This window comes from Desmodus rotundus, chromosome 7, assembly GCF_022682495.2.
Source record: "Desmodus rotundus isolate HL8 chromosome 7, HLdesRot8A.1, whole genome shotgun sequence".
Classification (NCBI taxonomy): domain Eukaryota; kingdom Metazoa; phylum Chordata; class Mammalia; order Chiroptera; family Phyllostomidae; genus Desmodus; species Desmodus rotundus.
In genome coordinates, this window is record NC_071393.1 from 127,405,118 (window position 1) to 127,432,675 (window position 27,558).

General features: G+C 49.1%; 1 protein-coding gene across 3 annotated transcripts in view; it reads left to right on the top strand.

Annotated features, from left to right (window-relative positions):
• The window catches only part of TDP1 (tyrosyl-DNA phosphodiesterase 1), a 60,342-nt gene that overhangs the window by 13,290 nt on the left and 19,494 nt on the right, over positions 1 to 27,558 (top strand). For 2 of the 3 annotated variants that reach the window (XM_045201864.2, XM_024568331.3), the window contains exons 7-14: positions 3,295 to 3,387; positions 7,173 to 7,340; positions 7,762 to 7,840; positions 10,219 to 10,404; positions 11,001 to 11,049; positions 12,960 to 13,026; positions 14,503 to 14,610; positions 27,274 to 27,376. In XM_045201864.2, coding sequence (XP_045057799.2) covers positions 3,295 to 3,387; positions 7,173 to 7,340; positions 7,762 to 7,840; positions 10,219 to 10,404; positions 11,001 to 11,049; positions 12,960 to 13,026; positions 14,503 to 14,610; positions 27,274 to 27,376 — 853 coding nt within the window. The remainder of the gene's footprint in view (positions 1 to 3,294; positions 3,388 to 7,172; positions 7,341 to 7,761; positions 7,841 to 10,218; positions 10,405 to 11,000; positions 11,050 to 12,959; positions 13,027 to 14,502; positions 14,611 to 27,273; positions 27,377 to 27,558) is intronic. The other variant, XR_008427370.1, reaches the window with a different exon arrangement.

Consider the following 27,558-nt stretch of genomic DNA (forward strand, 5'->3'; position numbering starts at 1 on the left):
GATTATTCTTTGGGTAGCCTTGAGTCCACAGGATGGTACTTTCAGCAGAGGATACAAAGTTGCCTTGAATAAGGCAGCTCGGTATCTTTCCTAGACCACCAGTACCAGGTTCGAGTGCTGGCCACACGGTCCATGCCAGCATCAGCGGTTCATGGGCAAAGTCACCCTGTATTTAACAGGCTAGCAAATAGTAGCAGAACATGTGCCTTTGACCCAGGAGGGACTGAGCATGCTGGGCCTGGGCAGGACCTAACATAGGAGTGTTCGATCAAGCCTACAGCGGCTCTCCTTTTTTAAGGCTATTCAAAAAAAAAAATTGGGGTCCTTCATTTTACAGGCCTGAGGCTCCAAGTAGACTAGCAGTTTTCCTTGGGCTGGTGCTGGAGACAGGAATTTTTGTTCGCTCACTGCTGAAACGGACTCATTGTTTGCTCTGGTCCATCCTGCCCTCCCCAACAAACACACACGCTTTGCAAGTTCATTCCTCCTCCGCCTCCCAACAGACAATCTTTCAAGTTAAACCCAAAAGAGTTCTTCATTCAGAGTTGTCAATGCTTAGGTGAGTAATTACAGAACCTTTCCCAGTTACATAGTATGTGTAGTTTACATTTTCTCAAAATGACAGTATCTTGTAGGAGATTAAAGTTGTATCTTGAACTTACTTTCAGTTGCTTATTTTAAAGTGTTTTAGGAATTATTCATTAAATACCTGTTACATTCTTGAGACACAGCTCTAGGGGATGTAAAGTGTTTTGAGGTGGCTTTTGTTCTTGTAGCTTTCAGTGTTTTGGTCAGAGAGGCGAGACAAACGTATGATTTCAAAAAGGAGGAAAAAAACCCTTCCAGTATGATTTCAAAAAGGAGGAAACCCTTCCAGCTCGTGGTGACGGGCATAAACCGCCTCCCGGCTTGACAGAGTGGAGCCGCAACAGGACACAGGAAGTGGCCTTTGAGATCTGTTCACTTGAGCAGGCATGTGTTGGCCGTGGGCTCTGCAGAGCATCTGGAAGTGACCGGGTGCAGCCCGTCCTCCAGCAGCCCAGAGTCCTGTGAGGCCCGTTGAACGTGCTCTGTCTGTACTTCAGCGGGAGGTCCTGCAACCCCAGGCTCTCTTGCAAGGCGGTAGAATGCGAAAGCTTTTCGGTCCTCCAAAGCTAGGAGCAAGGTTGGCTCGACGGCCCTGAGAATCATAGGCGGGAAGGAGGGAAGCCAAAGGAGCTCCCTGCCCGCTGTCCCTAGTAGAGACTGACCACAGGGTGGGCGGGACATGCCTCTTTCCACTTTCACCCGCAGTCCTCTGTCTCCCCTAGATCACATCATGCCCCTTCTTGCCCATCCCACCCCAGGCGACCCCTTGTCTGTCGCTGTGAAGCCACATGCAGTGAGAGGATGACCGGCACATCTGACCCAAGCAAGCTCTTCCTCTGGCTGGTTCCGTGGCCGTTGCCTCCCCCAGCCACGGGCTCTGCAGTGGAATGGGCATGGCGGCGCCTGCTCCAGGTCACTGTGGGCACTTAGCGAGCTGGCGTCCCACAGGACCTCTAGAACGGTGCCTGGCACCTAGGGCTCTGCAGACGTGGGTGTTCTTTTCCCCTTCGCAGGAATAGCTTCAGACTTGGCAGGTGTCCCTTTTGCTGCCCTTGCAGCTCCGTAGGTAACGTGCAGGTCAGCGTTCTTCCAGGGACACCCCACGCCTCACCCCTTTTTATCCATTTTCAACTGTGACCTGACAGGCACCTGTTTCTGAAAGGGTTCGTGTGACTCCCCTTAGGATCGTTCACTGTTCTGTGAGGGGGTTTGCTGACATCAGTGCGTGGTTCCCCTGGTAATCGGTGCCTCACTTAATGGAAATATTTGTAAAACTCATATCATGAATTCGTAACTGGCTTATTCTTAATTATAATCAGCTGCTAATTTGGTGACTGTGTACATAAATTTGCCCGGATTCCAGGGCGCACATGTCGCAGATGGAAAGAGGCTGGCTCACCAGCTGGCGTTTCTCCAGCTTCGCGTTAATCTGCTGCTTGCCAGTGTGGCTTAGACTCTCGTCTTGGCAAGAGCTGAACCCTGTTCTCTGTTCGCACACCCTCGTCCGCATCTTCCTCTGCTAACCCCGTCCTGCCCAGACACTCTCTGTGTTGTTGATTTGAGAGAACAACGTGTGAACTGACCTCTATCAGTAAATATTAAGTAGCATTTTGGCCTTGAGGAGAGAATCTCTGGTTGGATAGAGAGCTCAGATTCCTGAAATAATTAGAAAACAATAAGGAAACCAAAAATCATCCAACAGTGCCTGACAGAAGGGAGCAGGGCGTTGAAGGACTAATGGAGCAAACAGGTGAGAGTGCTTTACGTCCAACAAAGTGCTGTTTTCATTCTCACAGCCAGGCAGAGACGTGGAAAAGGGGGGGAGGTGGGTCGAGCCTTCACATTACAAGTGAAAAAAACAAGCTTCAGGCCACAGAATAGCGTAGGGCCACATGGCGTCTGCCTGGTGAGGGCTGGAGCTGAGGTGCGTGCTTCAGCCAAACGCCCCTCTGGGTGTGCTGCTCCCCTCTCTCGCTGCCATTAAATAAGGGTGTCTGATGGCTGGAAGCCTGGGAAGGCCTCGCAGGGAAGAGAGGACTCACCTAGGACTGATTTGCGTTAATGGAGAAGAAAAGGGAAGACAGACCTCAAGTCCGGGCAGGCTGGTGACAAGTGTAGCATCTGTGAAGGATGAAAAGGAAGCCTGTTTCAAACTCTGTAAACTGCAGCCCAGAGTAAGACATAGTCGGGCGTTTTAGTCTTCCCCATACGTCCATGCTTGTCCTGCGACGCAAGGTTCGTGGACTAGTGCTGGCCTGAAACAGATGCTGCGCTCGAGTTGGTCATTTACTCTGGGGCGGTTTTTTTAAATTCTAGTAATGACACAGTGAGAGGTTGTGACCATTCTTTGAAAAACACTGGACAGGAAGGTTCCCATTGTCCCCACTAGTCACGGATCATGCTGAATAGATGCTAAGGGGCCAGCCTGGAGGGGAAGGGCCTGAACGTCAGGACTGGCCGTGTGGGCAAGACGGGGCAGAAGCGCGTGGACCACCGCTCACTCGGAGCATTTTGGAAGGTGGTTTCCTACCAAGCATTTGAGCAGACTCTGATAACATGTAGAAGAAAAGATGATTATAGATGTTAAAAGTTGGGCTAATATAAGAGTTCGAAGAATTCCTCTCGCTATTACACTTGCATTGGGAAGGTATTACATTTTTTGAAAGTGCTGTTAATGCTCTCTGGTGCCTTTTCTGGTTTTTAAAGGAAAATGATGCTCCTGCTGTATGAAGAAGGCCTCCGGGTTGTCATCCACACCGCCAACCTCATCCGTGCGGACTGGCACCAGAAGACGCAGGGGTGCGTGGCTTCTGTTCGCGTTGCGGCCGTGGCTGTGTGTGCTGAGGCGGGTCAGAAGCCAGAACATTCGCTTTATTCTCTCTGTTTTTCTGTTTTTTTCATCGTACAAAACCCACTCGTGTGGCACAGAAGAAATACACGTGCAGGAAAAAATGATAGCATTCTTTTAATACTTTCCCCCAATTTCTCTCTCTTGAGCTGGCTGGTATTGACAGGTTGGTACATAATCGTCCACAACTGTCTCTAGTCTACCTGTCAACACTGATAACTACCTACACTCCTTAGGGTTTTTTTCATTGTTTTTACAAAATGGGATTTGACACTTTTCCTAGCCAAGTTCATCCAAGTGCCCGAGGCAGGAAAGAGGACCAGGTGAGAGGTCTGAACTTGCCCTGGTCCCAGTAAGACCCGACAGAGAGCCTTCTGGTCTCCCTGTACCCCTGTGCCCACTTGCACCTGGGCTGGCACGTCCCAGTGGGCGTCTCAGGGAAACCTGGGGGTTGATCACGTGCTAAAAGTTTCCCTCAGCCCCGATCGGTGTGGTTTCCCACAGAACACGTCCACACTGGTGTCTTCTTGGGGCCTGTAACCTGTTCAGTGGGGCTGTGAGTCTCGGGATTGAACAGGAAGGTGGTCTGGCTTTGTTTGTATTACTGACTCTTTGTGCTTGGGGCATATATGTTAGGTCTAGTTTTTTATCTTTTTTCAGGAGGGGCTTGGGTTTATTTTTAGGGATTTTCCCCAATCAAGTTGTAACAGTGTTCTCCCTCCTGGTAAGCTCTTCATTGTGACAAGCTTTAACTTAACTTTCTTTCATTTAAGCCGTTTGATACATCTCTGCCTCCTGTTAAAGATGGTTAAGTGCTGGTTAATAGCCTTCTGTGTTAGAAGAAACTCAGGCATTCCTCCCAGAGTCTTTCAGGGTTTGGGTATTCTCCACTGTCGTCCTCCCCCTCTCCTCCCCAACGACCTTGCCCCATATCATTGCCTGCCCCCCGCCCCCTCCCAGCTCAGCTGGAACCCCTAACGTGGGAAGTATTAGCTGCCTGAGTCCACTCCCACTGTAGGTTGGGCTACAATATAGAACCTTCCAGCCTCCATCCACTGGGCCTGCTTTGACCTAAAAGTGGGTGGAGAAACAGGTAGGTACCTCTACCCCCTCCTGACGGCCTGTATGGTTTGAAAGATGGTCTCTTCCCTGCCTGAGCCCCACACCTCTGGTTCCCTCTCTGTGCTCCCCTCCCCCACCCCCACTTCCTATTAGTTTTTCTTTAAACATGTTCTAGTTTGAGTGTCCCACTTGCAATACGCGTCTCGAAATGCAGTGTATAATTCTGACTGGTTCAGGGTTGAGGGACCGTCACTCTGTCTCCAGAGCCTCAGTTGCAGGACCTCCTGATCCACTGAGTTTCGGGGTGACGACACCTTTGCTACTTCAGGAGCTTCTAAGCTGCAAAGTTGGGTTTTGGGGCTCGTGACTTACATGTGGCACAATCAGAAAAAAAAAAAAGAAAGAAATGAGATTAATAAGCTTTTCTTGGGGAAACAGTAATTAATGTAATGAACTGAATTGATCGAGTTGCAATCCCTACGTCTTACGTGACTCCAGAACTCTCACCCTCCCCCACCCTCCGTGCCAGAGCCTGAGTTCGCAGGCATCTCTGGGGGCGGCTCTCATGGGGGAAGCGACTTAGGGTAAGGGCTAGGGTGTTACTTTTCCCCCTTTATTTGAAAATCAGTTAACTTTCTCAAAAAAAAAAAAATCATTGACTAGGTAGTGGCTTCAGGTGGTATAAAACTCATCACGTACCCGGGGTGTGAAATCTCCCTCCGGCTTCCCTCTACACCCGGGCTGGCTGGCGCGCTGTCATCTCCCGACTGGTCTGCGTTCTACGCCCTGACACTTCGCGGTCTCACGTTGTGGGTTGTCACTTTTTTTAAATCCTCTCCTGAGGATATGTTTTCACTGATTTTAGAGTGAGGAAGCAGGAGGGGGGGGGAGAGAGAGAAATGTTGCCTCCCACACGTGCCCAGACCGGGGATCGAACCTGTAGCCCTTGGTATGTGGAACAACAACGCTCCCACCAGCTGAGCTACCTGGCCAGGGCTGTGGGTTGTCATTTTGTAAAAAACATTTAAAGGCAGTGATTTGGGGTGACCTTCATAGTTGGTCTTCCATGGCGCTGCTCGTCCTTCTCTGCTATACAGGTGATCCAGCCGTCTTTTTCAGCTGCTGCTTGGTCCACCTTTGAATCGCTCACTTTTAAAATTCTTTGGCCCGTGCTCATTTTCTCATCTTATTTTGTGACGTGTTAAAATGCCTCACACCTCAGCGTCCCTGTTCAGAGAGACACCGACTGTCCTATTCCTCACCCAGAACCACTCCTGTCTGTGGGTGCACCTGCTCCGGGGTGGGGGCACCCTCAGTCCGTGGACTCTGAGTCACTGTTGTGAGGGGAGACCTTACTTATGCATCCAGCCCAGCGTGGTCCTTCCGCACCGGGGCAGAGGCTCAGAGAGGTTGCTGGTTTTGCTTCAGTGGTACAGCCCGTTGGGAGTAGGTCCGGGTTCAGAGCCTGGGCTCCAGTCTGGTTCAGGCTGCATTGCTCCCTGTGTGGCAGGTCTCATCCAGGTGGGAAGGGAAAGTGTGACAGTCGTCCACCTGCTAGAGACACGTCCCGAGGCCAGAAGAGGCAGAGCCAGGATCCTTGTGGCTGTGGAAGCTTCCTGCCCTGGTGGCCTCGTCCTGCTGGTCTCCTGTGAGGGCTACGAGGCAGAAAGCAGAATTCGGCAGCTTCTCCTTTGGCTCAGTGGGTAGAACTGGAGGGGGGTGTGGGGGAGGGAAGAGGCGGTAACAGCCCATATGCCCCCAGTGCTTCCTGAAGCTGGACACTGATCATTACCTCGTGTGCGCCCCTGTGAAGCAGGGCGGTTAGCCCGATTTTGCACTTGAAGCAACTGAGCACGAGAGACGAAGTGTACTTTACGCAGTCTGCCGCCGAGCAGTGTGTGGAAGGATTGGGTTTAGATACGGTTGTTTTCCCTTTGTGGGCATAATACAGACATTTCAGCAAAGTGCATTGTTTCCCTTTGGGGAAAAGGAATTGATAAAATGAAAGACGTCTTTAATATTTTGTTTGCTGTGTTATCTGAAAGTCTGAGGTCTGTTTTAATCTAATATCACTAACTGCAGTATATCCTCAATCCAGACACCAGGAGCGTATAGGAGGTGGAAATATCGCAAACCGCTCTGGCCGATACATCATGAAAATGAGCTTGTTTATTGAAAGTAGATCTGCATGTACATTTCTCTCAGCATAACTTGTATTCTTTTCTGCTTGGCTAAAGAGCTACATTGATGCAGTCATGGGCAAAACTTGCTGGGGTTACAGCAGGGGGTGTGGGTTTGCTACGATTGAGAGTAGAACAATTAACTGTTGTCAACACATGTTAGGAAACATTACAGACCGTGCAAGGAGGAGGAGGAGGAAGGTGTGGGGAATGGGTGAGACGGAGTGTGGAGGGATTGGATCGGGAGAGGTGGGCAGCGGCTTGGTCTTCCTGGGTCTGAGTTCACAGTGAGGTGCTCAGAAATAATTCTGAACACGATGGAAGCCATCGAGTGCCATGATCAGATTTATGTTTGATAGGATCACTCTACCTAGCAGGTGGAGGTAGGTAGTAGGATTCACCTCTTCCTTGGGGCGAGCACAGAATCTGTGCAGAGATAGCTCAGTGACCAGTTGCATGCCTGCCTATTAATAGCCATTTTTTCCCCATTCCAGAATATGGTTGAGCCCTTTGTACCCACGAGTTGCCTGTGGAACCCACATGTCTGGAGAATCGGCTACACACTTTAAAGCTGATCTTATCAGCTACTTGACAGCTTATAACGCTCCCCCTCTCAATGAATGGATAGACATCATCCGTGACCATGACCTCTCTGAAACCAAGTATGTGTCGTCCTCGCAGTTGGGGGGGCTCACTGTAGGTGGTGCCCAAGAGCCTCGCGGGTCTGGGGTGCAGGGTCTCGGAGAGGCTGAGTGACACTGGGCTACCCTTACACGACATGATGAAAGCAGAAGGTTGTCACTGTGCATCTCCTGGTTCTCAGCCACCAAGGTGGAGGCCGGGACATCCTCCCACGGGCCCTCCTACTGGAGGACTCTTCCAATGAAGGGGTTCTTTGCCTGGCACCTTACACCAGTAGTCGACGTGCTCGAAGAGGAGTTTCAGTGTTACTTACTACTCTGAGGAAGCATCCCAAGAAAATGAGCTGGCTCTTAAAACATCTTGTGATTACATTAGTTTTCGTGTGGGGGTCCGTAAATCACATCACTAATGCTCTATAACTTACGTTTTATGTCTTTGTAGTGTTTACCTCATTGGATCAACCCCAGGACGCTTTCAAGGAAGTCAGAAAGATAACTGGGGACACTTTAGGCTTAGGAAGGTAACAGAATTTTTACTAGTTTAACATTTTTAAACATTTGCAGGGGTGTCCAACCTGCAGCCCAGGAGGGCTATGAATGCGGCCCAACACAAAACCGTAAATTTACTTAAAACCTTCTTTTTGCTCATCAGTTTTCGTTAGTGTTGTGTATTTAATGTGCAGCCCAAGACAGCTCTTCTTCCAATGTGGCCCCGAGACGCCAAAGGGTTGGACACCCCCGAATGTATGTTGTCTGTTATGGTGCATGTCGTCTCCTTTTTCGTTTGTGGTGGTTTTGTTGGCAGCGTCACTATACCTAGCACAGCTCTGGGCAAATAGTAAGCGCGTGGTAGGTTGTCTCATTATAGTTCTCCGTGACTTTTAAAGTTGTGTTATGCCTCTCCTATAGGTATGAACTGTTCTAAGTGGATTTTTAGTTCTATATCTTGTAATAACGATAATTAGAGACTTCTCATTTTATAGCACTTGATCAGCATATCAAGGACTTTTAACCTACAAATTCAGCAAAGAACAGAATGGTGTTGAGGAGAGGCTACAGCTGAGCTACAGTGTACTTTGTTTACCAAGCCAGTTGCCCTTAAGAGAATTGTTACTACGAAAATGACATTGGCTGCTGGTATGAAAATTAACAAAGAAAGGCTTTGACACAATAAAACAACAAGCAAGTTGAACCTTAAAGTTTTCCTCGTCTCCTGCCCTGACCCATGTGGCTCAGCTGGTTGAGCGTTGTCCCGTGAAGCAAAAGGTACTCGGTTCGACTCCTGGACAGGACACACGCCTGGGTTGAGGGTTCGGTCCCTTGTCAGGACCGTGCCAGAGGCAGCCAATTGATTTTTCTGTCTCACATCAATGTGTCTCTCCCTCTCTCTCTCCCTCCCTTGCCCTTTAGCTAAAAAATAAATATATTTTTTTAAGTTTTCTTTATCTCCTTTTAGGAAACAGTTTACCGACCTTAGTAATATTCCTGAAGTGTCTTCCTTAAAAGCCTTACTTCTTTTTCCATAAATTATTTGTTATGTAAGAATTATCCTTTGTTAGTGAAATTTTTCATTTTGTTTAAAATGAGACCGCAGCTGAAAGTAGGCAAGATCTGGCAGCCAACTTCTCATGTCTTGAGCACACCGGCTGGGTGCACAGCCTCCCGGGTGCCTGGGTTCCAGCCCTGACCTGCTGCATACAAGTCACGTGACCTTGGCTCACTCCTTCACTTGCCCCTCTGGTCATCTATGAAGTGGGCATAACAGTAGTGCTTTGCTCACAGGATTGTGTGAGGACCGCATGAAACAGTGGGTGTAGCCACAGGCCGAGTGTCCCGTCAGCATTAGCGGTAGTTTGTGGACGGGCAGCACAGACCCCGAGGTAAGAGCGCCTGCCGTGCAGGATCGCAGTCTCACTGGATGCTGAATAGCATCCATCTGAGAGTTTTCCAGCCTCCTCTCACACCCAGGAGCTCAGGTTGCATCCCAGCTGCCTTCCAGGGTTCTGCTGCACTGATGTGAACGGAGCAGAGGGTCTTGTCCAGGGTCATGCAGCCAACTGGGGGCCGAGCGCAGAAGAGACACGGGTCTCGTCGTTATCAGCTCAGCCTTGTCCCCTACACAGCACTGCACCTGTGGTGCCAGTCGAGAGCTGTCTGGGCTTTTTGGCAGCAGTGTTTGTAAATACTGATGCCTGGGCTGTGGTGAAGAAAGCAACACACATTCAACTAAACGATACAGTGGTCAGAGCAGAGGAGCCGTGCTTCAGTTGTCCTGCTCTCTCCAGCCTCTGGCCAGATACTCGGTGTGAACGTTTGAGTGGTGGGTTTCCAAACGTTTTCTAATTGTTTCTGGAGCTTTTCACAAGTATCAAAGCAGGAAATACAGGTCAACTTTAGTGTTCAAGTAGTGTTATCTATACGTAAGTAGATTCTCTCCTATTTTAAGAGCATCAGAGCTGCTGGAGCACAAGTGTTAAACTTCTTCCAGTTGATAGGAGTCGGAATGTGTGGTAGTTTGTGTGTGTATCTGTAGGTGTGTTAAACAGTTACGATTTCAATGCAAAAATGTAACTTCGCAAGGCAGGTTGGCGGTTTATCTGACATTCCTGCTAGTATAGACCTTTTAAAAACAACTTAATCTGTTCTTGCTTTTAGTACAAATCAAAGAATGTGAGGAGAAGACTTCTGTCTACTTACTCCAGTAAAATATTTTTAGAGTTTAAAAAGTGTTTCCCGAAGAAGGAAAAAATGTATGGATGTGTATGAAATCGATCACTAGTATTTCCAGCATTTCTTTGTGAATCGGGGGATTCAAGGGTAGGAAACCACATCCTGAGTCAAGACAGCGTTTCTGTTTGTGCTTGTGAGTAACGGCCGCATTCACTCTTACTCTTCCCAGCTTCTGAAAGAGCACGCCTCGTCCACACCCGGCGCAGAGGCCTGGCCCGTAGTAGGCCAGTTCTCCAGCATCGGCTCCATGGGGGCCGATGCATCGAAATGGTTGTGTTCGGAGTTTAAAGAGACCTTGGCGACCCTGGGGAAGGAAAGCAGGGCCCCAGGGAAAGGCGTCACTCCTCTGCATTTGGTGAGTGCTCCTCCTTGGGGGGCTGATTGCGGGGGCTGATGGCGTTCTCCAGGCCTGGAGAGGAACGAGGAATCGGTCCTCCTTGTCAGGGAGAGGTTTTATTCAGTATCTTGGGATGGAAACAGCAGTATTTGTAATCAAGGGGCCCTCAGCACGTGGTGCTGGGGGACAAGCGGGTTCAACCAGAGCTCCTGTCAGCCGCCAGCGAGCCTGCAATTTTCCCTCGTCCCTCCGGTTGTCAACCCAGGAAGAAACATTTGATAAAGCATTGCCGACAGAATTGTGAGCGTGGTTAATTATTTAGACACGTCTGAATTAATAGTTAATTTTGCATTCAATTCAGTGTTAGTGTGGTATTTAAGAGGAAAAACTCAAATCGAAGTGTAATTTTTTTATCATCAAATTTCATTACCAGAAGTTCAGTTTTTTTCATAAAATGGGAACTTTTTAAAATGTAAAGCACGTTTTCTAAGTCTCTTAAGTATTTTTGAGATTTTCATTTTTTTAAAAAACTAGTCAGCATTCCTTTCAACAAATAGTTTCTTCAACATGGTTTCTTCCTAGTTTTAATGAGTTTTTTTCTTATTTATTTTTAGATCTATCCTTCTGTGGAAAATGTGCGGACCAGCTTAGAAGGGTATCCAGGTAATTGTTGGGGAAACTATCACAATTGCATCTTTGTGTATATTCATAAATGCCCTGGTAAACTTTTAAAACAAGCAATGAGAATGCCTTCCTCTTCGGGATGTGAAAGCATTGGCTAGAAGTTTGGAGGTGATTTTTATCTCAACTGGATAAGAATCATGAAACTAGGTAACGTTGAGCACTGGCAGAGTTCCAAAGATGACACAGGGAGGCGGTTTGTGAATGGTTTTTAATCCTTACGACAACCCTCTGAGTCGGAATCCCATTTCTATGCAGAGGGCCGTTCTCACCGCTGCCACCGACAGCCCGGCTGACCAAGCAGACCTCCAAATGAGACCAGCCTCTTCTACTGCCCCTGCCTTTGCAGAGCACTTGTAACATGCCTCGCTCTGCTCTCTGTCCCCCTCTCCCCACATCCTGCCTGTGTCTGTGGTACCGTGTGCTTCTTTCACATGCGAATCCTGAATACAGATATATTCAAGGTTCAGAACTTATGCTAAGTGTTGAGATGAAACCTTTCATATAGCCTGGTTGGTAACATCTAATCTCTCGAGGGCTTTACCTGTAAGTGCCTAGGGTTATTCTGTAGACATCACCCGGTTCTCTGTTTCTCATACCAGGGCTGGACACTAAACTTTTATTTGAAATTCAGTTCCCCGAATAGTGCCTTTGGGAGGTAATGACCAAAACCCCAAACAACGTACGTCTCTGGAAAAAAGGAAGTCTGATTGGCATTTGTTTATGGCTAGAAGCAGAATACTCTGAATTTGGGCTAATTTAATCCACCTAATGCTCGTCAGACCAGATGTGACCCTGCCAGGAAAATCTCCGTAGGGTTTGCAGTGTTTTGGCCCACTTGTTGCTTTTTGATGACAAAGGTAAAAGTAGTTCACTGAGACTCAGGGACGTGGTGGGGTATTTTTTGTTCATTTCTTTCTTTGTTTTCGGTGTTCTTCCTGCACTTGTAATAGACTAGATCCATTCAAGGCATACTTTTTAACAGAGAAGAACATGGTATTTCCAATTAAGCTACTTTATAACTGGCCCTGAAACCCTAAATATGTTTCTAGTGATTTGAGCAGGAGAAGCATCGTGCCGCCTTCAGTAAGGTGGAGGAAGTTAAAGCCCTCCGCGGGCAGAGGTTACTATGGAGAAGAGAAGTATAGTATAGGATACTATCCTGTGTTTGGAAAGTAACTGATGACTCTACAATGGAGCTTCCCTCCTTTCAAAGATGGACAAAAAAAAAAATGGCCTCTAATTGTGTTTCCACTTGGAACCATATCTTTATTTTCTTTGCAGGGACATGGCTTTTAGAATTCCTTTTTAAAAACTTAACTGTGTACTGGCACTTTGTTTTATTTCAGTGACCATTCTTCCCCATTTGTAAGAATCTGTTTAGCTGGCGTGAAGTCTGTTGGGAAGAAGCAGAGCCGCAGGCACAGGAGGGTGGAGGAGAACCAGGTTCTAGGAGTTCTCACCCTACTCTGCCCAAGCGTCCTGGTCTTAGGCAAAAACAGGGGCACTCCCCACCTCAGCTGGCCTTCGTGCAGACAGCGGGATGGGCCAGGATTCTCTCAGTGTGTTCTCCTAACACTTCAAATCTGTGCTGTGACAGATACCAAGTTGCCAACGTGATTAAAAGCCTTTTTTTTGTAGCTAGTATACATTTACATTTAATATACATCCCTGAGAAAGGAAGGCCCATTGAGAGAACATACCTGTGCAAGTATAGACGTTTTTCTCTCAAAGAACTGTTTTATTAGATGAAATAATGGAAGTAGTTTGGGGTTATTTTTTTTTTCCTGTAAGCTTCTCACTGTTTACTATAGATTTTGCTTTTTAATGAAGGATCCTCAAATTACATTCCATAAGTTTTATTATTTACTTCATTTTTCTTCTTTCAAAAGCTGGGGGCTCTCTTCCCTATAGCATCCAGACAGCGGAAAAACAGAATTGGCTTCATTCCTATTTCCAGTAAGTAAGTGGTTTAGAATGCTGCTGTTGCTTCCTTGGAATGAGTGTTATTTATGTCATATTTTTTAAAGGAACCTTACATAATATAGCTGTATATTTTAGCTACATATGTTAGTGATAGAACTAATTTAAAACAAGGTTTTGAACATTTTTTTGGAATAGGTTTTTAATACCAAAGAGTATAATTTATCTCTGTGGCATTTCTATTTATATACTGGCACACAAAAAGATAAAATGAAAGAACATGTTGGACAGTTTGGAATTTACATAAGTACCTTTTGGCTCATGTCTCCAGTATGTAAAGTACAATCATTCTGTCTACACAGCTCTGCGCTGTGTGCCTGCGAGCCTGCTCAGGGTGGATCCTCACGCCGTTTCCGGGCGTGGGGGGGTAATATCAGCTCGTAGGGAGAGTTCCCCACGTGGTTGAATGGACAGGTGAGAGGAAAGTCCTTTGTGCTCCAGCCACAGCGGCTGCACATCTGCGTCTTCCAGGCTGATCCCAGCTCTGTATTTGCTTCAAAATCCACTGATTTTGCTGAACAGCTGGAAACAAAGGCAGATTACCTTTCGGTCTAACTCAGTATGTCATCTGGAGCCTTTCTTTCATGCTTTCTTGGGAAGGTGTCCCTTGCAGAGGACATTGCTTCCAAATGAACGCCTTTCAGTATTGTCTGCATTCAAGGGAATTTAATATCTGATGATGGACCCAGTCCCGATTGGGTTTTGCAGACAATCTGCTCTCCAAGGGACCGTCCTCCTATAAGTGAGGATTGTCACCTCGGGTTAGAGGGCATTTTTTCCCAGGGCGCCTCAGTCCTGCAACATGGCAAACTTAGAAACCAAACTGAAGATCTGTCAACATCAGCATTTGACTCAAGTATTTCTGATTTATGCCCCTGCTTTTCAACTTTCCTTATGACATTCACACTGTTTGTATTTTATCAACAAGCTTTTATTGAGCTGCTTCCTTTGGAATGAGTGTTATTTATGTCATATTTTTTAAAGGAACCTTACATAATATAGCTATATGTTTCAGCCTTTAGCGACTGCCTCCGCAGTTGCTGCCCGTCAAGCACTTAGCACTGTGTTGTGAGCACAGTTCCAGCTCCTACGAACTCACAGTCCGGCTAGGACGTAGGGGGTGCAGATGTGCCGTGGAAAGCACAGCAGGCAGAATATAGTATTTGCACACATGTGTGTATCCGTAGCAGAGAAGCCAGGAGCACCATGTGCCAGAAGGCGCTTGTGGTGAGTGGTGGTCACTTTTTTTCTACATTCCTGCATCCTAAAATGAACGCGCATCATCCTGCTACCTGAGCAGAGTTGAAGGAGATACCGCAGGTCACATCAAAGGGAATTGTGTGCTCACTGTTTTTTAGATTATAGGATTTGGGGTTTTGAGCACTTTTCTGATATGAGGATTATGACTGATTTGTATTTTCTTATCAGTGATTTGTGTCTTTGTGTCACTAGCAAGTGGTCAGCGGAGACGTCCGGCCGCAGCCACGCCATGCCGCACATTAAGACGTATATGAGACCCTCTCCAGACTTCGGTCGGATTGCTTGGTTCCTTGTCACAAGGTAAATACTCATGTTCCTGACGGGAGGGATTTTTAAGTGGGTGTGTGACTCCTGCTCTGAATACCACATCGTTTTCTAAAGAGTGATTTTGTGAATCGTCATTAGTTTTCTCTGTGTGTGTGTGTGTGTCTGTGTGTCCATCCCCTACATGAGCCCTATTGAAAGCAGGCCTGTAACTAATCCCTTTCTGGACGCTGTAATCATGGCCTGATTTTATCCACACGGCATTCAGTATTATTAAAGCACACCTGCGAGACGCAGCTTAAATAATTCAGAAAATGCTTAGCACACATTCTCAGCCCTCCGAAACAAGGGAAGATGTAGACCCCAGATACAGGTGACACCTAACCAGCAACTCCCTTCATTTTTTTTTTTTTTCTTTTTGTCTGTCTGCCACTTTATCTCAAAGTCAGAACATGCCAAACTGAGCTCATCGTTCTAGGAGGAGATTTTTTCCCAGCATCCCTCTGTGCTTTAGTGCCACCTGCCCACTCACTCACCATCAGGCTTACCGCCCAGCATGCTCTTGTTCTGTTCCTTCCCTTGAGCATTCTGCAGCGTTGACTACAGTGCTTCCCCCTGTGGGCGCTGGACACGCAGGATAAAACAGTAAGATTTACGTAGTGCATTTGAGATGCGAGCGGTGTCAGAGATGTCAGAAGACAGACGCGAGTGATGACAGCAGGAAGAGATCTACTCCACGGCTGGGGTGGGCCCCTGAGTGGTTTGCAAATACACATCAAAGCTTGTTCATCCTTGAAATGCCTCACACTTTGCTTTTCAAGTCCCTGAGGTGGTAAAATTACCACCCGAACGTCTGAAATGATCACCTGTCTGCTGTCCCATCCCAAGGTTGTCCTCTTCCCAGGCCACCCGTCCCAGTTGTCTGTGACCTCCCGTCTGTTGCTAACACGGATTTTCCTCATTGTCCTGTGTTCAGAATCCCCCCCCCCACCCCCCGACACACACTTCCTATGGACTGAGGTCCAGAGTCCTCAGGTTGGCGTTCACCTCAGCCACACCATTCTCAGCTTTCTTACCCTGTGTTCCCCAACATGTGCTTCCAGAAGCAGCCAGGCTGCCCTCCTTTGCCCCTGAAACCGTCCTGCCAGCAGCCCTGGTATTATAGTGCCTTCCCCTGATCGCTTTTCTGCTCTCTCTGCCTCCCCAGTCCGGACTGCACTCCCGTCCGGCGTCCTCTCTTCCTGGAGGCTTTGCCAGCCTCCTGTGGTCTCTCCGTCCTCCAGATCCCTGGAGCTACGTGCTCCACTAACTATCCATTTCAAACACCCTTCGTGGCACATTTCATTCTCTCTATTTTGTAACCCTCACACCAGTTCCGCAGTGCAGCTGCTACTCCCCTGTACAGATGGGGGAACTGAAGCACAGAGGTCACGCCGGTGCCCAGGAACTCGGCGCGCCCGCAGGCCCTGTGCTGTAGGGAGCTGAGTGGCTGGGGCGGGCAGGAGGCTGCTCGTTCAGTAGGGTGGTCAGGGAAGGCCTGGCCGATGGGGTGACATTCAAAGCGGTGGCTGGAAGGAGGGAGGGGGTCTTGTGGGTGGGCAGCTGGGGGAAAGCTTTCTGGGCAGTGGCAGGACTGTCCTCACTGTGTTTGAGAACCAGCAAAGCGGTTTTGCTGGCATGAGCAGGGCGGGGGGGGGGGGGGTGAGGCCGGAGCAGCAGGGCTGCCTTTCCCTGCTGTAGACGCAAAATTGCCTGACGCCTCCTGGGTTTCTTGAAGCTTCACGAGTTACGGGGGTCTACGCGAGGCAGGTGTGTCAGTGAATTTGATCATTTGGATTGATTAGGATAACTGCTTTTTACATTCTTATTTCCGAGGCTTTCTGGAATAAGACATGGTTTCAATGTAGTTGGCTTTACGTTGAGGCCAACTTGGCTTCCCGGTCACGGGGACTTCGTTTCACCCACCTGACATTTCTCAAGCGTGGGAACTGGCTACCGCAGGTCGGGGGTTGGAGTCTTCCTGAGATGCTTATGAAAAGTTTCTGTAGCGTTCATCCCTTTTTTCTTCCTGTTACATACACATGAATCACAAGAGGTTCATTTCCTCTCTGTCGCCCTGTTGTCACGGGGGTTCTGACTGAAGACGTTTTCCCAGGTCCTGGGCTATGTTTTGGTGCATAGCCGCCACATCCCTGAGCATTGTAAAGTCTGCACTAAAACCATTTTTAATGCGGTTTCCATTTTATCAGACTGTCTGCATTAGAAGTGTTTTTTTCTACTCTAAGAGAACATAAGTTTGTAATTCTTACATTTCGTTTCCTACCAAAATATTCATCCTCATTGTCAGTAATTATTTATTTAGTATCTATTTTCTTTCAGAACAATAAATGTAGTGGCTAGTACAGTGCTTGGTCTATAACGGCTCTGAAAATTTTGAACAAATGAACGCTCTCCCCGCTCAATCAAACTACCATTCATGTTCTAATTGCTTCTTGGGTTTCACGGTTGCAGTTGTCTTTTTGTACCGCCCAGGACTTGCGCTTATCCTTCAGGTCTGTTTCAGATGTCCCCTTTGAAACTCTTTATAGTTCAGCAGACATAACTCACTGTTTTCTCCCTTTGTGTTTTATAGCACTTTTTGCTTATCCCTTTTACATCTTCCTTGTTGGTTCCTTGTGGGTCCCATTTCTTCAATGTATTATGAGCTGCTTGAGAGCAGGTGATAGGTCTTACCCGTCTTTCTGTCCTCAGCGTCGAACACGGGGCGTGGCTCGTGGTTACTCACCGACACCTGTTTGAGCCAGAGCCCTCCACAACACTGCTTCGCTCAAATGGGTAACTCATGCACGAAATAGGAAAAGCATGTGCGGAGAAAGCTTGTCTTCCCACTCCTCTTCCCCAGCCATCCTGCTGGGGTTTGAGGTTTTACAGCCTTTTCAAACCCAGGTGCCTCCAGTGGTCATGTTGTCCAATCAGCCAACGTACTGTGGAGGAAATAGCACCAAAGTGGAGTCCAAACGTCCGTGTCCTAACTGGGGATGACCACTTACTAGCCTTGCCACTTACACTTTAGAAAAGTCGTTTGTAACCTCAGCGTTTATCTCACTCGTTACTCGTTGAGTGCTCCGAGGATGGTGATACAAGAACTACGTGGAGATTACCTATTAAACTATATGATGTATTAAATATCAGTTAACAGCTTAACTGTAGTACCTGCTAACTACGTATGTTATCACTAAGGTCATATTTGCTGGGCCTCTTTGAGACTCAAGAAAGCAGCTTATGACTTGCTTTGGGGTGGTGAACACACAACACAGTGTACAATTGATGCATTATAGAATTTTACCCCTGAAGCCCATATAATTTTATTAATCAGTATCAATAAATTCAGTTAAAAGTTTTTGTGAAAAGCTTGCAAAGCCTTTCTCTGCTTTGTTTATACAACATATCAATATATAGTGTATGACCTAAAGATTTGCCCATAGATAAGATGTAGCCTTTTTTAACCTTTTCTAAACTTAATGTGGTTTATTTAAAAATTGCTCAGAATTATTCTGATCACTTAGAACTTATTAGATGTTATGTTGGCAGCTGTTTCTCTTTTGTCCGGTTGCTTTTACGGAAAGCTATTTATAGTTGTGTGATCCCACCATGAAATCATGCTGTGTTTGATGGGCAGCCCGTTGTTATGGAAATTGCTGGGACATGATGACAAATACAGTGTTTAAATTTTACCACCGGACTAAGCAGGCGAGAAGATGAGCTAGAAGAGGCAGCCTTGGGCGAGAAGACAGTGCCTACGAGTAATTGGCAAAGCCAGCGAGAGCAATTATGAAAGCTGTGCATTGTGGGTGGGCAGAGAGCAATCGCTGTTACAGTTGCCTAGCAACTGGCAGGCAATACAAGAAAGTTGGGATGAGCAGAAATGTTGGTGCTGTCACTTTGGGGGAAACAAGACAAGTGCTTGACTACAAAACTGCCGTGGCTTTTCGAGAGAACATAAAAGGCGCTCTGCCGTCAGCATAGCTGTGCAATACTTCTCCTCTCATGCCTGTTCCTTTGATTCCGAAACAGAGAGCCTGTATTCCTCCTTTGTCTGAGATTTCGGGTCCAAAATCAAATTGGATCGTGCACACACACACACACACACACAAAATACTTGTAAATGTCATTGGGTAGGCTTGGTTGCCTGGCTCTGAAGCTCCCAGATACTGGGATTAGTTGGTGTGCCTCAGCTAATGTTAACAAATAACCAGTTTGTAACAAATAATGGTCGATACTAGAGTCAGAGAATGACTTTCTTTCTATGTTAGAGATGATTTACGGTTATGTCACCACCCTAGCTTTCTGGCAAGTAGACCAAAGACAGAGCATGCCCCTTGTCACACTCAGGGCGGCAGGTCTCCTGGAGCCCGAGACGCCCTGCCCCAGGGCCCCTAGACCCTCTGCCTGCCGGCACGGCTAGTCACAAGGTGTGCCTGTGGCATGAGATGAGGCCGTGCCATCTGGGAGTCCTTCACCAGGAACTGGCCCCTGAAGAGGACCCCTCACAAATCATACAGGTACTTGTAAGGCACTTACTGTGTGCCGACGAAGTGCTTTTCATACTAACTGATTTACTCCTTCCCGTCGGGAGCCAGCACTGCCGTCCCCGTCCCAGAGATGTGGGAACTAAAGCACAGCAGCTGAAGCAGTGTTACCAGGTCCGAAAGGCAGTAGCGGAGGCCTCAGACCCAAGTAGTCCTGCACGGCTGTTTCTTGCCTACGAGCCAGGCAGCCCGCTGTCCTTCGCTTCGGGATCCACGCTGCTGTGACTAAGGCTTTGGGAAGCGCTCACAGCTCAAAAACTCACTACAGCTCCAATTTTCCAAAGTAGCAACTGGCCAGGTCTTCCCTCCTCCCCACTAACACCTTTCATGCTGCTGAGCCAGGCCTTTCCTTGACCCTCCCCAGCCCTTCACCCACAATGGGCTGACGTCCTACCCATTGCTTTGCCGTATCCTTGCCCATGCGGAAAGCTTTATTTCAGCCATAGCTCTCATATGTTACCCCTACTGAGCAGCCTCAGATGGCCGTGGGGCTGGCAATGAGCAGCAGCCTGATGCTGCTTTTTCTTAGTCCCTGTGTGTCCTTCCTCTGTTAGTCCACTGAGCATGCGTTCTGGGCCGGGCTTTGCTAGGGTGCAGTGCGGAAAGCTCAGGGCTCTCTTGAAACACTTCTGCATCTGGTCACCCAGTTCACGTTGACTCGTCAACATTCGGGCACCGAATTCCTCCAGCTTCTGCCCAGCCACTCTGTTCATATCTGACTCAGCTACGTGGCATAGAGCTGAATGCCACCCGAGCCTGGGTCTTCCAAACGTTTCTGTTGTCCCACGTTGCCTGTAAGTCCCCTGCCACCTCTCAGTCTTTCCCTTGTCTTTTCTGCCATTTGCAAATACGCTCCGGTACCTATTGCTGTGGGTCTGCAAATGCCCCCGAGCTGGGGATATCGGTAGCTAGGTCTGCGGACCTACTGAGAGCTTGTTAGAGTTCTGGAAACCCCTTGGAGAGCCCTCTACAACAGGGCCTGGGGGGAGGAGAGCGCAGGTAGTTCCTGCTTCACCGGGAGACACTTGCCTGTGTCTGCTTTGAATGTTTCCTTTCGATAAAGGAATCTCCAGGTCTGTTTGTGGGGGTTTTTTTTTGGGGGGGGTGTTCTTTTAAAGCTTAAAAGACCATTATAATAGATCATCTCCCCGGGCCCATTCTAACAAACATTTCATAGTTTTGTTATTCAAAACTTCTCAAGTTTTCATTACTGTCTTTGCACCACAGGAGGTAGACCAAAATAGTGGTGGAAATGGAAATGGAGTTTGTGGTTATCTCATCAGTGCCGGTTAAATACGTTGTGTAATTCTTTGGTAGGGTTTTCTAAGTGCCAGTTTTGACCTGAAGTTTGCAAAGCAGCTTTTGATCCTGCTTGACAGTATTTTTTGTCATTTGGGATTCGGGATTCTGATGTGGTGGCTTCTAAAGCCGTGCAGTTCCATTTGTGGGATCAAGTATAGATGGACCCTTTTGAAGAAGAGGTTGGCGGCAGGGCTGGGCTGTGCGCTGGAAGGAAAGCTACCCTTCCAAATTCAGTGTGGCTTTGAAAGGGTTAGCTTGGGGAAAGTCTACCTGTGACTAAGGAACGAAGTCGGTTTGTAAATAGATTTCTCAGGCTTTTCCTGGTGATTTGTCAGAATTGGCACTCGCAGCAGCCCTCACCCGAGTATCTGATCTTCCTCGGTGCTCTGCAGGGGAATGTGTCATAACCCTTTTCATTTTCCTTTTCCTGCGGACTTTTGTTTTGTTAACACACTGTTGCCCCCAAAACACAGCTGACGTGTTGCATCCCCCTGGTACTTTATCACTCATATTAAAATTGGGAAACATATATCTGTATCAAGGGGACCAAAATCCTCTTGACTTCTATACAAAACAACACAGACGCTCCCCGTATTCCTGCCCTGGGGACTTGTGCGAGGATCATGAAGTCAGTGAAGTGGTTTGGTGAACAATGTTTAGACCCATCTTCCGCCAGCACTTCTGGGAGTAGGAGGCCTGGGTGGACCTGCCCTTGGAGAATCCCATTGCTTGGTGAACCACATTGGAGGGGAGGACCAGAGTCGCCCTCCCAAGAAGTGAGCAAAGTATGGGTGGTGGTAATAGCTGATGCCTGTGGGCGTCATTCGCGCGCCCAGGACTCGACACACCTCGTCTGAGACGAGCAGGCGCAGCCACATCGAGGGGCTGCAGCGGCAGCACTAGCTGTGATCAGACGTCTCTGCACTCGGGTTGTGCTCGCGCCCGTGGGCCCGGCTGCGCCTTCGCACTGGCCAGCGACGAGACATCTTCTCTGTGGTTTTCAAGTTTTTAACCCCCTGACCCAGATGAACAGAGTTTCCGTAAATTGTGTCTTCTAGGCCTTTGCATACTTTCTTGAGTTAATTACATTTTCTGGCTTGCATAACATCTGCAGGATTCACTGGGAGACAGCTGCGGGCTAGAAGAGCCACAGAGTTTGTGGGGGAGGAAGGGGCTCACGCAGCCATGGGGGTGGGCAAGGTAGAAGGCACCGCAGACGAGGAGGTGCTGCTTGCTGAGACGTGGAGGCAGTCAGTGAATTAGTTCAGTTGCGGTAGGAGGGTCAGGCAGAGCCATGATGGGAAACAAGACCGAGCATTGCTTTGGTCAGACTGGAGGGTCCTGAACGCCAGGCTCTTGCCTTGTGCCGACGTGGAGAGGGCGCGGTGGTACTGAGAGCACCAGAGGGAGGAGGAGACTGAGAAACCGGAGAGCGCAAGGCTTTTGGATCTGGAGCCTGGGGTGAGAGGGACTGAGCTGGGCAGATCTGACTGGAAATAGAAAGGAGGCTATGAGAGTAAAATAGTGTGGTGTCGGGTCATGCAGATTCCTGTGGAGCAGGCGGGTCCAAACGCCTGAGACCTCTGAGCCTGGCTGCACGAGGCGGTGGTCAGAGGGAGCTCAGGGGAGAGCTGGTTTTCAGAGGGTTAGGTTCGCTGCGTGGAGTATTGGGTTTGAGGTGGCAGTGTGACATCCCGCCAGAGATACCCAGCTTGTGATTAGACGTGCTCACTTGGTCAAAGCTGGAGAAGCCTGAGAGTCATCCTTGTCAAGGTCATCGCTGTACTTGGTGAGCGGCAAAGTTCCCAAGGAAGAGGACACAACAGAATTGAGCGGATGACAGAGCACAGAGTTAGAAGGCACAGTGGGGAAAGGGCAGCAAAGGAGAGAGGTGCAGAATAGTCAGTGGAGGGAAAGCCGAGGGAGGGAGACGCAGAGAGGGTGGAGAAAGCAGGCGGTGCAGCCGAGAAGTCTGGAGCAGGGCTTACGGCCTGGGCACTGTTGACGTCTGGGGCCAGACTGTTCTTTGTTACAGGGACTGTCATGTGCATTGTTGCGTGTTGAGCAGCGTCCTGGTCTCTACTCACCAGATGCCAGCAGTAGCCCACCCTCCACTCGTGGCAACAAAGTGTGTCCCCCGACATTGCTAAGGTCCCCTACGGGCAAGACCGCGCCCCGTTGAGACGCACTGGTCTAGAAGGATAAGAAGTATGAAGAGACCCCTGGGTTTGGAGTGTTGTTTGAGCGAGTGAGGCTGCAGAGAGCTGGAGAGAGAGGAGGGGAGCTGCCAGCACCGTGGCTGCCGTCCAGCAGGACCCACGTCAGAGCGTGAGGGGCGAGACTGTGCTGTTTCAGCCACCAAATCGGTGGCGCTTGTTGGAGCACCAGTAGGAGCCCAGGGCCCACTGCTTATCAGTGAAAAAGACAGGTAACAGTTTTTAAATGGGTAAGTCAGGGCTGAGAAACATGGATGCCTAGTAAATGTGGTTAAAAATACTGAGTCATCTGAGAAATCCACTTTAAATGAGCTCTATGTTGCCTATTAGATTAGCAAACATTTTCATAGATGCTATCCACCCGGTGTTCCCAAGGACCCAAGAAAAGAGGCTTATGGGTCATCACTAAGGAGGAAGCTGTTTTAGAGGGAAATTGGGCAAACTCCATCCAAATGAAGGATTATAGTTTTATGTCTACAACTTGAATCTTTTACAGTGAGAGTATCTGTCAGTGTTACTTGTGAAACCTTTTCTTTCATTCCATCAAAAGCAGCAGAGCCCAAGGGCAGGACAGGAAAAGCCACTGCAGAGTGGAGGGTGACTTAAGAGTGCCAGTGTGGCTGTGACAGGCACCCAGCCGGCGACTGCTCGCACCCCCGAGGCTCAGCGCCATCTCCAGTCACACCCGCTGTTGGCGCGCTGGCTGTGGTGGCGTTTGCCCCCCCGCAGGGTCCTCCAGGACAGGCGGCTGAACGCTGAGTCTGTCTGCACCTCCGCACACTCTGCCACAGCTGCCTGGATTAAGTGCTGGCGATGAGAAGAGGCGTTTGTCACTGGACACGTTCCTGTCACAGCAGCCACCTTGGGGATTCGTACACCTTCCACCAAAATCCTAAAAGCACATAATCAGCCCCTGGAACAGCTGCTGGGGCCAGGGTTGGGGGTGGCCGATGCCGCTGCTGCTGTCACCAAATTTCAGACGTTTACAGGTGCACGTAGCAGGGTTTGTCCCAGAGGTCCCTCCGTTGCTCCCACCTCCTTTCTCGTATGGCCGTTCCCTCAACGCATTATCACGAACATTCAGATCAACACTGCTCAGCGGGAGTTTCCAGTGAAAATCTTGGTTTTGTCCGTATGGCTGGAACACTCGGGTGCGGGGAGCCGTCCAGTGAGATGTGAGGGTGGACGGCCCTCGTCACCGTAGACCATAGTCTGGAAAGGGATGTTGATCTCGTGGCTAAAACCCCTCATTCTACAAGCAGACTGAAGCCTGGGGAGGAGAGTGCCTTAGGGTGTCGCAGTTAGTGGGGAACACGGGACAGAACTCTGTCTCCTGGTTTGGGGTCCAGGCGTCTTTTCTCAGCATTGGCCTTCCTTCCCCATGCACCTTAGGTAGAATCTATGCTTTCTGGAGCTTTCCTTTAGGACCTTTTTGTTACACATTATTATTAGTTTAAGTTTCCTCTGCAAGGTTTAAACTTGGGGACAAAATTTGCATGCTCTGGGCCGAGATCAGGTGTCTAATTAACAGCCACACTGCACAAGCTGTGACATGAGCTACCACCAGCCGAGCTTCTTATTGTCGAGGGGCCTGTAAACTGCCCGCTGAGTGAGTGACCGGGTCCATTCAGCCCCGCTCTGTGGTGGCTTTGCAAGGTGTCAGCTCGCCGAGCCTGAACCACGTTTCCCAGAATCCCCTTTCTTGTATGTTTTGGTGAGAGTGGGCCCCAAAGGAGATTCTTTTGGGGACTCGGGGGGCAGACGTGGAGCAACAGCCACTTTTGTAGCACTGTTGCTTTGTGCTGGCTCACTTTGTTGACACGAGGCAGCAGCTGGACCTCCAGTTGCTGCACCTGTCCCTGGGTCCTCACCAGGGCTGTGCTCAGCCCCGGGGCCAAGGGCCCGGCTATTGCAGGACACCCACACTCCCAGGGCCAGAGGCAACACCAGCTGACCTGGTTGAGTCCACACCTGTGACTTCGGTGCGTTGCTCGTTGCTCCCCTCCACTTTATTCCCGTCGCCCTGGCTTCTGCCTGCCCTGCAGACTTAAAGCTCCAGCGTCAGGGCGATGACAGCAGTGTGACACAGACTGCTTTCCCAGCCCCCGCAGTTACATGTCAAATTCCTGTGAATGTGTACCGTATGTACACGTGTGCACACGCATGCACCCCACAGTGGTTCTGTTTCTCTTCTTGCACCCTGACCACCCACACAGCACCCCCGAAGCCTCTGTTGAATGCACCCTGACTCCCACAGTGGCTCGGGCAGAGCTCCTGGTGGACAGCACAACTTTGGACATCCAGAACCCTACCCTCTGGAACCCTCCAACGTGCAGAGTATCCCACACGCCGAAGCGTGCAAAGTAAATCGACAACGCCCACCCTCTTCAGTGATGAAGCGTCATTCACCACCCAGCGACATCAGCTAACTCAACCACAGCACTGCAGGGAGGGAGTGGCCCCATCCGGCAGGAGACGGAAAAGAACTGGAAGAGCCTGGGCAGAGGGAGTGAGGTGCTGGAACTGGCCGCGGCTGGCAGCCACAGGGAGTGGGCCTGGTTCCTGGATGGAGGAGACGAGAAGCCAGACCTGCTTTGGAGTCTTGGGAGCAAAAGAGCTTGTTGTGAGCAGCTGTGGGGTGTCACTGTGCCTCAGGACCGCACACAGCCACCAGCCTGGGTCAGAGTCGGGAATACGAGTGTACACCCCATGTCCTGACTGCCCTGGGGACCAGTGATCCAAAGGGTAGTCGGAGTGAAGTCCCTGAAGATGTCGTTTCCAGGTGTGTTGCTTTTTCACCTGGACAGCCTGCAGGGGACTTCGGTCTCAAAATTCAGGGTGGAGTGGAAGGTGCTTAGAATTCTGTTAGAAGCTAAATACAAAGAAAGGGTTGGGGGAAACCACCCAAAGAGGTGTCCTCTTGGGCACCCTTGATCTTCACCCTCACTCAGGTCTTGGGATGTGGAGGAAAACGCAGCTAAGTAGGACAGAATGAGAGCAGGCCTTCTGGAAAGTACCGCCGGCCTGGGGAGGTAAGATGCTGACAAGTCGAGGGAGTTGCCGGAAAGCAGTAATCCGGGAAATGGGAAAACATCCACAAGAAGGATGCTTCTGCTCGCGCTCACTGACTGGACTTTCACTCAGACCCGTGTCTCTGCCTCAGGAGGTCACCTTATTTTACTAACCAGCGAGAGACCGACAAGCAAGCTGTCGTCTTGGACTTGAGAGAAAATGTTCCTCGAGTCATCGTACCACGTGGTTGTCAACCTCCACTCCATCGACATGTTCTTTGTGACACATCACCGACCTTGGTGTTCACAACCGCGACCCTTGGGTGTCAGAGGCTCCCTGTCCTCAGTGTGCCCTGTGAGAGAAGGCAGGGAGGTCTGTGTTTATTTAAGTTAGCTGAATCGCTTTCAGAGTTTCCTTAGCTCTGATTTCTGTCACCCTCCGTGTCTGTTCCCATGGAACCCTGAGAGGTCACAGTTCTTTTCCCCTTATTTCACTGTCCAACTCCCACCAGTTCCTGCCCTCAGTTCAGAAGAAAACTGGACAGCCAAGTGAATGAATCTCAAAGTACTCAGTTGTCCACAAAGTCAGGCTCTGAATAGCTGAGGCTTTGCTCCACGTTCTAAAAAAGAAATGGAAGTTGGATGAGCCTAACTGGGGAAAAAATGCAGTGAGTTTGCATTCATTCGTCGGTGGGCAAGAGTTCTGGAGACGGTGGCTCAGAGCTCAGTCCGTCATCTTTAATCCTAAGCGTTCTCGTAGCGTCAGAGCCTCCCATCGGGCCAGCCCCAAGTCCCCTGCCTCCTGCTGCTTCGTGTGATTTGTAGCCACATCTGTAAGTCCGTGTCGGTATAAAACAGGATTCTAAGTGCACTGATTCTTTCTAGATGCAAATCCCAGTCTAGTGCCCTGAGAGCTTTTCTTTAGACCAGGGGTGTCCAACTCATTTTCACCGGGGGCCACACCAGCCTTGTGGTTGCCTTCAAAGGGCCGGATGTCATTTTAGGACTGCATAAATGTAGCTACTCCTTAACTAGGGGCAAGGAGCTCTACATTCGGCCCTTTGAAGGCAACTTCAAGGCTGACATGGCCCCTGGTGAAAATGAGTTTGACACCCCTGCTTTAGATTGAAAGTAGAAGTTAGCACTACCTGGCCAAACACAAAAAGCAAAAAAAAGAATGTGATGCTCAAGATACTAGTATATAAGATGATATCGACATGTTTTTTTGAAGTGCTACTTTTATATACAACAAAACCAAGCATCCTGGCTGCACCAGGGTCTTAAAAATTAAAAGGATTTGGACAGAAAAAAATTGTTTTTTCTAAGGAAGTGTAATTATTTTAATAGCTGCCCTGGGGAAAACGCAGATGAGGGTGAAGCTGTCCCAAATTAGCAATTAGAAACATCTTGAGGACACAGTAGGACTTAATCCCATTTCCCCGAGTGCACAACTCTGCCAGAAACTGAATGAACCCGGTTGTGGGATCCGTGTTTCTGACGGATGCTCTTGCAGCTGCGAAAGTGTGCCCTGCCCTGCAATTCCTCCCTGAGTCAGCTCCTCCCGTGTCTTTGTCCCTGCAGCGCGAACCTGTCCAAGGCCGCCTGGGGAGCGCTGGAGAAAAACGGCGCCCAGCTGATGATCCGTTCCTACGAGCTCGGGGTCCTTTTCCTCCCATCGGCATTTGTAAGTTCGCTCTTGAACCTGCCTGCCTGTCCAGTATGAAACGAGTTGGGTTTTGTGTTTCCTTCCGGAGTCAGGAGAGCCCGTCCTGGGCTGGGAGGCTGCAGAGCCAGGTGTTCACCCAGAGCCCATGCTCTCAGCTGCCGGCCTCTGGGAGCGCACCTGATACAGGTGGAAGGTATTGC